At 46.1% G+C, this 12,500-nt stretch overlaps 2 protein-coding genes across 3 annotated transcripts in view; both read right to left on the bottom strand.

Moving 5' to 3' along the window:
- mtmr6 (myotubularin related protein 6) overlaps positions 1 to 12,500 on the bottom strand; it is a 17,916-nt gene that overhangs the window by 307 nt on the left and 5,109 nt on the right. The window contains exons 8-14 of one of the 2 annotated variants that reach the window (XR_007139490.1): positions 12,192 to 12,301; positions 11,975 to 12,100; positions 11,689 to 11,738; positions 10,215 to 10,415; positions 9,986 to 10,120; positions 9,746 to 9,872; positions 9,286 to 9,670 (exon numbers count right to left, since the gene is read on the bottom strand). Coding sequence is in view for 1 of the 2 variants with exons in the window: in XM_027152591.2 (XP_027008392.1) it covers positions 9,353 to 9,670; positions 9,746 to 9,872; positions 9,986 to 10,120; positions 10,215 to 10,415; positions 11,689 to 11,738; positions 11,975 to 12,100; positions 12,192 to 12,301 (1,067 nt within the window). In the remaining variant the exon portion in view is untranslated. Of the gene's footprint in view, positions 1 to 9,015; positions 9,671 to 9,745; positions 9,873 to 9,985; positions 10,121 to 10,214; positions 10,416 to 11,688; positions 11,739 to 11,974; positions 12,101 to 12,191; positions 12,302 to 12,500 lie in introns of those variants that run through there. The other variant, XM_027152591.2, reaches the window with a different exon arrangement.
- amer2 (APC membrane recruitment protein 2) lies at positions 109 to 3,491 on the bottom strand. The gene has a single exon (XM_027152562.2). The coding sequence runs from the start codon at positions 3,235 to 3,237 to the stop codon at positions 1,387 to 1,389; it is 1,851 nt and encodes a 616-aa protein (XP_027008363.2). The 5' UTR covers positions 3,238 to 3,491; the 3' UTR covers positions 109 to 1,386.

Here is a 12,500-nt window from a genome sequence, read left to right as displayed (position 1 = left end):
CGATTGGTTTCTCAGACCTTCTACAACATCATGTGTAACTAACTATAAGTGAATAAAAAGCACAACAGATGGATAAAAGACGAATAAACGACTTTTCGCACTCACGAGTCTGGAGTCGCTGCGTCATTGTACTCGACAGCGTGATTTTATTCATAAATTAATATAGTGACAGTAAATTAGTGACAGTAAGAAAAAGAAGGAAAAAAAACAATAAGAGGAAAGAAGTAACGACTAAAATGAACGAGGCTCTCAGCAGTGATTCTTAAAACAACAGTAGTAAAACATTCAGTATTGACGGCAAAATTATTGTGCTAACGTCTGTCTGTCTGTCTGTCTGTCTGTCTATCTGCCTGTCTGTCTGTCTGTGTCTGTCTGTCTGTCTGTCTGCCTGTCTGTCTGTATGTCTGTGTCTGTCTGTCTGTCTGTCTGCCTGTCTGTCTGTCGGTCTGTCTGTCTGTCTGTCTGTCTGTCTGTCTGTCGGTCTGTCTGTCTGTCTGTCTGTCTGTCAAAAAAAAAAAAAACTAGACCAAAGAGAGACTATGGTGTCCCTGAGGACGGAAAGACGCTCGACCTTCGACCCCTCAGGCGTTCTCCTTCTTTCCTTCACGAGCACGTGAGCGTCGGGACGTGTTTGTGATGCCGTGCTACATTTAGAGCTCCAGCACCGTAATCTAAACGGACGTGATGCGAAAGCCGCCGTTACCGCGACGGCACTCGGGACCCTTTTCGCTTTTAACGCGTCCTACTTTTTTTTTTTTGCGAGTGTTTTAAAATCCCAGAATAATTAACGTCCACAGTGAAGCATTTGTTATAGAAAAAGAGTACGAAAGACGTCAGGAAGAACACGAGGTATAAAAAAAAGGTGTTTTTATAGGAAGTGTTGCTTTTTAAAAAAAGGAGCATCTCAAATAAAGAGTGCGTTCCCTGATCCTGATGGAGGAGTTTGCGTTTGGTTTCCGGGGAGCTGAAGTGCTTTTTCTGGCTATTTTATTGTCATTCCCAGAGAGATGGTGTTTGCAGCTGTGTTCCCACAAAGGGTTTGATTATTATTATTGTGAATTAGAGCCAAAGTCTCTTCGCTCTCAAGACTCTCAGTTCTTGCTGGTTCAGGAAGGAAGATGATTATCTCCAGGGAGACAGATGAAAGTTTTTTTTTTTTACAAAACATTCTTAAATTCATCGCTTTTTTGCAGGAGTTAGGTAGTGAAGTCGTGTGATGGTTTTACATTTCCTTCCTACACACACACTAATTATGTTATATGGAATATGTGGCGTGTTACAATACATCAGTGCAGAAAAAGATTCAAGGTGCGTCGTCTTTGTGGACCGTGGGGATTCTTAGTCCTATCAAAATACAGTCGTTTTGGCTTGAATATTAAATTCTGATCACTTCCTGTTTTGTGCTACCTTTGCGTTCTTGTTGCCTGAGGATCGGACGGGGACCTTGGAGACGGGAATACGAGTGCGAGGCGGTGTGTTAGTCTTTGAGGAAGTGTCAGTAGGGCTGTGTGATGTCGGGCTGACCGGAGAGGACAGAGCCCCCTGGCTGGACGAGTGAGAAGGTGGCTTTTGCCTCACACTGATGGGAATCTTGGACTCTCGTGGAAGACTTGTGCTACCTTTGATGGAACGGAAGGAAGAACAAGAAGGTTTCTTAGACGGTGGGGTCATTTTCAGGTCTCCTGTAGAAGGTGTAGGTGAAATTGTGTCGTCGTCGTCCGAGCCTACAGTCCCGGGACTGTCGAGGTCGTAGAGATCATAAAGCGCGTCACCTGAGCAGCTATCCCTCGGTAGGCCATCTCTCTGCAGGAAGCCACTGTCTTCATCCTCTGGTCCGGGTGTCGGAGAATCCCAGTAGCCCTCATCGCTGGGTGGGACGTCCTGGATATCTTTAACGATGGGTGGAGGAGAAGGGCGAGTCAGCTGCTGCTGTTGCTGCTTGCCTACTCTGCTACTTCCCCCCACAGGTATCTTACTAAGCCCCAGACTTTTTAACTGAGGAAGTCTTTTGTCCTGCCGAGTTGGTAGGTGAGGTAGAGCTGGGGAATCTTCCCCTTTCTGAGGGAGCATGTGCCAAAGTCCTTGCATATCTGCATCATCCACACCTTCAGGACTGGCCATTTCCTCTCCACCACCCATGTAGGCCACTATCCCACTGCCTTGTGGAGTTTTAGTCGGTGGACAGATCCGATGACGGGACGGCGTGTACACAGACATTGATATTAGACCAGTGACTTGTGGAGGCAAAGGAGGTTTAGCTGGAGAACATCTGTCAGCGCTTACCTGGAGCACACCGTTGCTGCTTCCTGTTCCACTGCTGGCGACACTGCCTCCGTTCCCAGAGTCCTCTTCTGGGTCAGCAATGATGTCTCCGCAACCTGTTAATGAATCAAAGCTTTTGAGTGAAGTGACATCATTGAACATGGAGTTCAGGCGGTCCTCGGAGGGCGGGTCAACTGAGCTGTAGTCCTGCGGTGGTGTCATGGAAGCAAGATGGGATGGACTGCTATGTTTGGCTGTGAGAGGTTCCTGTGTTTGAACAGTGACTGGAGATGGAGATGGAGCTGGAGACTCCTCAGCAACTGGTTGCACCATAACACAAGAGCTTGTCACATGTTCCTCATTACTATCCTGCAGGGAGGGTTTCTCCCAGGTCACAGCATTGTCCTGTAAGATTTGTATCGGGGGCTCCAGCGTAAGCGTCGCATTTTCTACATCCACATTTTTGGAGCTGCAGGACAAGATCAAATCGACTCCTTTTGTTTCTTTAAGAATGTCCTGGATTTCGATCGGATCATCGTGTGATGGAGGTTTACGGCGCCAACGTATGCTGTTGAACAACCCCTTGAGCCCACGTCCTCTCTGCCCCAGCGTGGTCGTCCTGTCACCGACGCGAGAGTTATTGCGCCGCAGCAAGGAGAAGAAGCTGAAAGACTTAGTGATGGCACTACACGCCGGAGCGGCGGCAGCACTGTTCAGACGATCGCTGCTGACTGACTCTTCCTTCCTGCGGCCCTCCAACTCAGAAAGCTCATCTGTTGTCGTTAAGCCATGGTGGGTTTTGCTTCTAACAAGCTCCTTGTCAGTTGCATCCCCTTTGTTCCTGATGGAGAAGATGCTCTGCACGCCGCTGCCGGACCTGCGCTTGCCAAACAGTTTGAAGGCAGCTTTGTTGATCTTTCCGGATGGCTGTGTGTCGCACGGAGGTGGATCACTGCAACTGATCTGTATATCCATTATGGCTGCTTCAATATTCTCTTGAACTCCCTTTATTGTGCTTTACTCCGTCGCTCTGACTCTCTGATTCTCTCTCTCTCTCTCACTCGCTCTCTCTCTCCGGTGTTCTGCTTAATGCTTTCGCCTGTTGGTGTTCTTTTCTTTTGCTCTCTCTTTCTCTGGCAGCTGCTCATGACGGTCTCTATGGTAACTGGGAGGGCTAAGCTGCTTTCGTCAGTGTTAGAGGCAAGCCAGGGCTCTTTTTCCCTCCGCCTCCATCGTTCCCACCTCCCCCTCCTTCACCCTGTCAGAGTCGCAAATCCTCCTTCTCATTATTCGTTTCCCAGTTTAATACACATTAATATAAACCTATCCGTACACTGTGTATCGTTCCCCCGACAGAGAGGTGGATATTAACCGTGTCTGTCACCTTCAGAGGTGGAGGAAATACGAGACGTGTTCATCGTGATCATGCAAAAAAAGGAAACAAAGAGCTTTTCTGTCATTGGTTTTAACTCGTATCTGGTGATCGAAACCAGAGAGAAGAAAGATTTTGCATAGTGTGACATAGAGCTACTCCGAGTGTCACAGGACTTGTATAAAACTAATATCTCTAATGGGTTTATAGATATAAAGTAGGAAAGCTTATTTTGAAAAGTACTTTGCTTTCATTTCCCAACACACACACACACACACACACACACACACACACACACACACACACACACACACACACACACACTTGAAATGGCTGTCAGTATTGCCTAATGAAATTTAAATGAGATCAAGATGCTGTTCTTGTTGCCGATCCGGACCTCGCCTGAACTGCTCGATCGTCTTCCATGTGGTCATCTCGTCTCATCTCGTGTCATCTTATCGCTCCAAGCTCGGGCCATCTGCCTTCAGCATATGGGCACAGGGTGACTTCGGTTACTCAACTCAGGTTCTGTAGCAGCCTCGAGAATTAAAATCGCGTTATAGATTAAAGGTTTTATGGTTTGGTGTCGGATTCTGTACTTGTTGATGATTAAACTTCTCCATTACCGATTAAAAGACTGACTGAACTGGACGTTCCAGCTCCAGATTGGTTTAAATACCACGTTGTGTTCCTGAAACTAAGAATTTGCAGTTTCCTTTTTTTTTTTTTTTTGGTACGTCTTTGTTTTTCCTCGGTATCCTACCGAGAACCTCAACTGAACCTTCCGACCTTTCAGCTCTTTAACCCCTCGTTGCCTTTTCACTCCCTCCTCCTCCATCTTCAGGCTTCTTAAGACTGATCCCTTCAAACAATGGCTGTGCTTAATAAACCCTGACCAGAGAGGTTTCTCCCCTGAACACCTCCTTGTTACTGTCCAAATCATTAAGGATGAATCTTTATTCGTTCATTCATTTATTCATCTGGAAGTGTTTCAGTGACCAGCTCAGTAGGTGCCAACGTGTACCGTGTGCTAATGACAAATAACAAATGACATTTGTGTCTATGTTCTGGTGAAGCATTCAGGATGGAAGGAGGGTCCTGTTCCCCCATTTCTAATAACTGTCCTTGTGTGTGTAAGTCTGTCCCATCTCTGTTCTGGGTTCAGGAGCCAGAATCAGCTTTGTGTGATATTTATTTAACCACCAAATGATTCAAGAATCATTTCTATATGAAACTCCAGTATTAAAGTCTTGCTTTAAACTTCAACAAGAACAATTTGTCAATCTTTAACATTTGTTCTAGGTTTATATCACTTTATCAAAGCACCAAACCTCTAATAATTTGCATATCAGACCTGATTGGTCCAAATCAGCAGAGTTATTTTATGACATCACAAACCGATACGTAGCTCCTCCCATAAATCGACGTACTATAGAACTCCTGTTTTTAATCAGAATTAATTTCGGAGTCAGAACGAACGATACGGGACGAAGTAACAGTGGTTTCGAAGCCTCGGCTCAGCCGTAGGATGTCACGTGTCTGTCAGTGCTGAAGGCAAAGTTCTCCAGAGAAGCTGAATGGAGAAACAGAATAATAGAGCAGGAGGTACCGTTTGTGTGTGAGTTAATAGCGCTGCTCTATTTGTACACTCAAAATTCTAAAGATCATTCAGAGACTCATCCTGTCGTGCTCTCGGCTTTCACGTGACTTCAGTGTTCAACATAAAGCCTGGTAGTGACCAGACACTGGCTTTAGTGTGTTCAGAAGGCAGAGAAAAGACGGCTAGTAAATAGCGTGCATGTGTCAGTTAGCCACTGCACATGGGTGAAATCTGCTCAATTAAAGCTCCCGCTATCCTAACGTTTATATTTTATATGAAATTCTTTTCCCGTTTTAAACCCGATCAGAAATCTGCCGATTCATGACACGTCGAACAAGACGAGTCGGCTCTCTGACAAACTTTAACTCAACATCGAGAGCACAAAAGACCTGTGTTTGGATATAACTCGAAACTCGATATACGACTCTACGACCCCGCGACCCCACGACCCTACGTCATTGTTTATTTAAAATGGCAAGATGACACTGGGATCTTTAAGAGTTGACTCCTGTGCTTGAGCCAAATTAGATGATCTGCCTCACCGCAAACAACCAGAATTCTTGACTTCACGGCTTCACAGACGAACTGAGAGACGAGACGTTCGGTGGATTTAAACACCAACACAAACAGAACCGATGCGTTTGAGCCATAGGTAAAATTACTGATGGAGACTGAGTATAAAAGCAGAAACCGACATTTTTTTCAGCACCAAGACGCTCAACAACTCACACAAACTCTCCAGCTCACAAAACCATCTGCAGGAAGACAAAAATCCAGTAAACACGATGAACAAGAGGCGGGACTTATGAGATCAGAACGAGATGAGTTGTCAATAAAAATGTTAATCGAACTATAAAATTAAACCTCCCAAACCGTGTATTTGTTCATAGGCATTTTAGCGTATCGATGTTTATAACACTAGACCGAAGGAAAAGCTCCGAAACGCCAAATTAGATTTGTAATTATAGAGCAGTGCATTGTGGGATTGCTTTACTGGGCGAGGTCTTTATCCCTGTGTTAATCTAATCCAGTGTGGGGTTCTGAAGGAGCTGGTGTTTAGAGATTACTGCCCCACATCCCACATGCCTGCGCTCCTGTAACACAATCAGTAGGTCTCAGTCTTATTAACCAGATTACACACAGACACACACTTGTTCCTTGTGTTAATCAGGTGCTGGTTCCCACACAGTCACATGCTTTCGTATTTAAATATTTCATCCCTGATTAATAGTGTAATAGATAGATGTAATACTGACCGTATTGACCGTGTGTGTGTGTGTGTGTGTGTGTGTGTGTGTGGGAGAGGTGGTGGTGGTGGTGGTGGTGGGTGCTGTTTGAGGAAATTAATCAACATCTATGTGTAGATATAATGTTAGACCCTGAAGTTCCTTCATTCATTCATTCATTCATTCATTCATTCCCTACCGCTTATCCGAACTTCTCGGGTCACAGGGAGCCTGTGCCTATCTCAGGCGTCATCGGGCATCGAGGCAGGATACACCCTGGACGGAGTGCCAACCCATCACAGGGCACACACACACACACTCATTCACTTACACACTCACACACTACGGACAGTTTTCCAGAGATGCCAATAAACCTACCATGCATGTCTTTGGACCGGGGGAGGAAACCGGAGTACCCGGAGGAAACCCCCGAGGCACGGGGAGAACATGCAAACTCCACACACACACGAGGCGGAGGCGGGAATCGAACCCTGAGAAAAGTCCTCAAGAGCAGCATGAAGACAGCGTTTTTCACAAGTGTTTCCAAATGTGTGTTTTTGTTAATAAGCATTTTATTTCTCGTCTTTATCGACTGTAGCAGCTGCTCTTAGACGTCCACTGTGAGTGAGTTTGGATTCAAAGATCAACTGTTAAATTCTCAGCATGGAAAACTGTTGTAAATATCCGCACACACACACACACACACACACGACAGTCTCGGTTTATAAAGATTAGGTAAAAAAAACCCTGGAGTCTTCCTTTAAAATGCTGCACGATGATTTAATCTTCTCTATAATCCTATTGCAGTCTGAGACGCAGGTCTCCAGGGTTCACCATCGATAATCACTCCTGGGACTTTCAGAAGAAAATTCCCTGTCTGTGTTCAGAGTCGACGCTCTCCTCAGAGACACTTAACCTCGTCTCAGTTGATGGTGATGGATGCGACTCGTTTGTGGTCAGTACTGATGGTTAGTGTGATTTATTGCAAGTGTCGATGATCAGTGTGTTAAATATGAGCCTGAACACTGACCTCAGTGAACTTCACTAATGACGCAGGATCGTTGATCACTGTTCAGCAGATTGAATGTGGGGGGATTTTTAAGGGTCTTTAAGCTTTTCCCCCGCTGAAGGTTTCGGGATCTATCTGCAGGACCACACAGACAGCTGAACATCACACCGACGCTGGACTCAGTACACGACCGTGCAGACTCCGCCCCCCTTTGCACACGTTTTTTTTAGCCGAGCGCAACTTATTTTCATTTCATTTCCATTTGCAGCCTCCATTGGTACGAGCAACGTTGCAGCAACCATTTGCACATTCTCGTTACACAAATATTGGGTGTGTTTACATTTCTAAACCTGCCTCTTTACACACAACCACTGAAGTATTAGTTTAAGTATTTTTCCAGCTTTATACATAGTCTAAAGGTTTAATACGATGTTTCCAAAAGATTTTTCACAGCCCTGTCCCTTTGCATGTGTATATACAGTCCCCTCCAAAAATATTGGAACAAGGCTGGTTCTGTTATACAAAGATGAATATGAGCCCATTGATCAAAGTTACATCTTACATTCCCTGATATTTATATCTGAACCTGTTAAACAACTCAACATGCCAACTTTTGTTTGAAACCACCCCTATCAAAATATTGGAACATGTTGGTGACGGCCAGGTGTGTCTTGTGGCTCAGGTGTGTGTCTTGCTGTACAAGTGTGTCTTGCGGCCCAGGTGTGTCTTGTGGCCCAGGTGTGTCTTGTGGCCCAGGTGTGTATTCATGCCCAGGTGTGTCTTGCAGCCCATGGGTGTGTATTGATGCCCAGGTGTGTATTCATGCCCAGGTGTGTCTTGCAGCCCATGGGTGTGTATTGATGCCCAGGTGTGTATTGCAGCCCAGGTGTGTCTTGCAGCCCAGGTGTGTCTTGCGGCCCAGGGTGTGTCTTGTGGCTCAGGTGTGTGTCTTGCTGTACAAGTGTGTCTTGCAGCCCAGGTGTGTGTCTTGCTGCCCAGGTGTGTGTCTTGCGGCCCAGGTGTGTGTATTGCGGCCCATTTGTGTCTTGATGCCCAGGTGTGTCTTGTGGCCCAGGTGTGTATTCATGCCCAGGTGTGTCTTGTGGCCCAGGGGTGTGTATCTTTGGATCTTTGTTTGAGTCCCTGGTTTTCACCTGTGATCACTGTGTCTATTGTTCAAAAGTATAAACCAACATGAAGACCAGAGAGATGTCTATGGGAGAAAAGCTAAATTTTGAAGCTAAAAAAAAAAAAAAAACACTGCCAACTCAACAAAGGACATAATCGGGGTAAAAAGTCTGGACGAGACAGCAGGCAGAACTTCACCTGACTGAGCAGCATGTTATCTCCTGAAGAAGAGATCCCTTTGCACACACTTCCCATCCCTTTGCACACACTTTTATGATCATGTTTACCGGCCCATCCCTTTGCACACAACCCCGAAGTCTTTTTATTTCTTTTCATTATGATGCAGAACCGACAAACAGGATCGTCCGTGAGAAAGTAAATAAAAGACAGATTACAGCTGGACGCTTTCGGTCCTCTCTTTGTTTAAACTTTTAATATTTTTTGTTTAATGCTAATAACATTCTTTAAAAAAAATCTCCTCTCACTGGATTATGACACACAGCTCATTTATAATGGATTTAGAGAACAGATTCCTCAATATATTTCTTTTTTTTTTTTTTTTAGATGTGGAAATGGTCATGAAGGCTCACGTCCTTCCTGAAGCCAAATATTCAGACACAATCATTCGATCTCACTCTTTCTATCACACTCGCGCGCACACACACACACACACACGCACATTTCTCATCTCTCTCTCTCTCTCTCTCTCATCACTGATCCTGACCAACATACACATCTCAGTCTCTCAGCGAGCTTCACCAGGTCATCCGAGCCACTCCGAACTCCAGGCTGACGACAGCCGGCTCGCTCTTGGAGCCGAACGATCCTTGTAGCTCCGTGTAGCCGTTTTCTGAGGCGCTGCTGCCCTCTACAGTCCGTTCTCCGCTGCTGCTGGACGGGACGTTGTCCTCTTCCTCCAGTGCCTCTTCTCCATATATCTCCTCCTCATCATCATCTTCGTCCTTCCGGCTGACCGGAGCTCCGAGAATGAGCGAGCTCGGTCGAGGCGGAATAATACTTCGCTCTTTTGTGTGGTTAAGAGGAGACGTGATCACTCCGAACGTCTGCAGCTTCTGCCGAGAGAAAGCAGGACCTGGTAAAGACATCCATCGTGGAACAGTGAGCAAGATCAGGAGATGTTTACTCACCTCCTGTAGGTCTCGCACCGTGTTCTCCAGCTCCTCGCTGCTTTCTTTTAGCATGAGTGTGTGTTTGATGATCGACTGGCGTGGGTGCATGGAGCGGTCAAACTGGTGGTACATGTTTCTCCAAAACCTGAGGCAGGAAAACACGTTCCTCATGAGCAGCTTAACGGCAGGCAGCTAAAAGTGTACATTAAACCTCTACGTTTGTTAAGTTTTGATTAAATTATGATGTAGGAAGCGTACTTAAAGTTCCAGGGCTGTGTGGAAGGTTCCAGAACCGGGTGCGTCTCTACGAAACTCGGGCTGTACAGTGGGTTAAGTAAATGCTGCTGCTCACTGAGGAGATAAGCCCACAAGGAGTACGTCCTCTCTTTTAACCTGCAAACACACACAGGAGCTATCGGTTAAAATAAACAGCTTGGAATACAAATACTCGTTTTTTTATTTGTTTCTTATGTTTCCACACACTCACTGAAGCTCCTCCCTCTGACGCTGGTTGTTCCCTAGAAAGTTTCCAAACTGACACGAATGCACATGCTCATGGATCTGGATGAGGAACCACTCGCTGAACTGGAAGGCTTGTGGGAACTGCTCCATCAGCTGCCACACGCTCTCCAGGAACTGCGTGAAGATGGGAGATACCTCCTTTAAGTCACCATCCAACTGGTCACACCTGAGGAGATCAAGAAGGGAGAGTCAGAGAGAGAGAGAGGGGAGACTGTATGGAGGATCACAGACACACACACACACAGACACTCACACACACACAGACAGACACTCACAGACATACACAGACACTCACAGACACACACACAGACATACACAGACACTCAGACACTCACAGACACACACACACAGACACTCACAGACATACACACAGACATACACAGACACTCAGACACTCACAGACACACACACACAGACACTCACAGACATACACAGACACTCACAGACACACACACAGACATACACAGACACTCAGACACTCACAGACACACACAGACACTCACAGACATACACAGACACTCAGACATACACAGACACTCAGACACTCACAGACACACAGACACACACAGACACACAGACACACACAGACATACACAGACACTCACAGACACACACACACAGACACACACACACAGACACTCACAGACACACACACACACAGACATACACAGACACTCAGACACTCACAGACATACACAGACACTCACAGACACTCACAGACACTCACAGACACTCACAGACATACACAGACACTCACACACATACACAGACACTCACAGACATACACAGACACTCACAGACATACACAGACACTCACAGACATACACAGACATACACAGACATACACAGACATACACAGACACTCACACACACACAGACACTCACAGACACACACACACAGACACTCACAGACACACAGACACACACAGACACACACACACACACAGACATACACAGACACTCACAGACACTCACAGACACACACACACAGACACACACACAGACACACACACACAGACACTCACAGACACACACACACACAGACATACACAGACACTCAGACACTCACAGACACTCACAGACATACACAGACACTCACAGACATACACAGACACTCACAGACATACACAGACACACACAGACATACACAGACACTCACAGACATACACAGACACTCACAGACACACAGACATACACAGACACTCACAGACATACACAGACACACACAGACATACACAGACACTCACAGACACTCACAGACACACACACACACACACAGACACTCACAGACACACACACACACAGACATACACAGACACTCAGACACTCACAGACACTCACAGACATACACAGACACTCACAGACATACACAGACACTCACAGACATACACAGACATACACAGACACTCACACTCACACACTCACACACAAACACTCACCTGTCTGCAAATTTGTGCCCGAAGGAGATCCAGTCTTTCTCGATCAGCACCTTGGAGAACAAGAGAAGGGGAAAATGCTGCCATCATCTGGTTTGATGCTATTATGCAATCAATCAAGTGATATTTTGCTACTAGGATCAAAAACTGGGCAGAAAATCAAACACACAATCCCATCTAGAATCCTGATGTAGAAATCACTGACCGCCCCTTTAAGTGTCAAGTTGCAGCCTTACTGGTGGAATTCTCAGGATAGTGAATGTTTCTGTATAGAGAGTGGAGCTCGTACCATGAAGCCCTTGATGGTGCGATAGTACGGGTCCATGAGCAGAGAACCCAGTGAGCAGACCTGAGCCGTGCGATCCCATCCGTCTGAGCAGTGAACCAGCACACTAGCGCCCTCTACTGTTACTGCCTGCAACAGAGAGAACACGATTACATACCACTAAATGTAAATACGGCTGATGTAAAGATAATGAATAAGTTAACGGAGTGTGGTATCTGACCTTCGTGAGGAAGATTGCAGCGTCAACAATCGCTTTGATGTGACGCAACCAGCCGCTGTTTTCTAGTCCTATCAGGAACTCGGTCACTGAGAGACCACGAGTCCCAACCACTGAGAGAGAGAGAGAGAGAGAGAGAGAGAGAGAGAGAGAGAGAGAGAGAGAGACAGACAGAGAGAGAGAGAGAGATGGAGAGAGAGAGAGACAGAGAGAGAGAAAGACAAAGAGAGATGGAGAGTGAGAGAGAGAGAGAGAGAGAGAGAGAGAGAGACAGACAGACAGACAGACAGAGACAGAGACAGAGAGAGACAA

This window comes from Tachysurus fulvidraco, chromosome 25 (genome assembly GCF_022655615.1).
Source record: "Tachysurus fulvidraco isolate hzauxx_2018 chromosome 25, HZAU_PFXX_2.0, whole genome shotgun sequence".
NCBI classification, from domain to species: domain Eukaryota; kingdom Metazoa; phylum Chordata; class Actinopteri; order Siluriformes; family Bagridae; genus Tachysurus; species Tachysurus fulvidraco.
The sequence above is the reverse complement of the archived record's forward strand: the minus strand, read 5'-3'. Positions and strand labels throughout refer to the sequence as shown.

Excerpts from the sequence above, each read along its gene's own strand:
- amer2 (XM_027152562.2), bottom strand. The coding sequence starts at position 3,237 with ATGGATATACAGATCAGTTGCAGTGATCCACCTCCGTGCGACACACAG.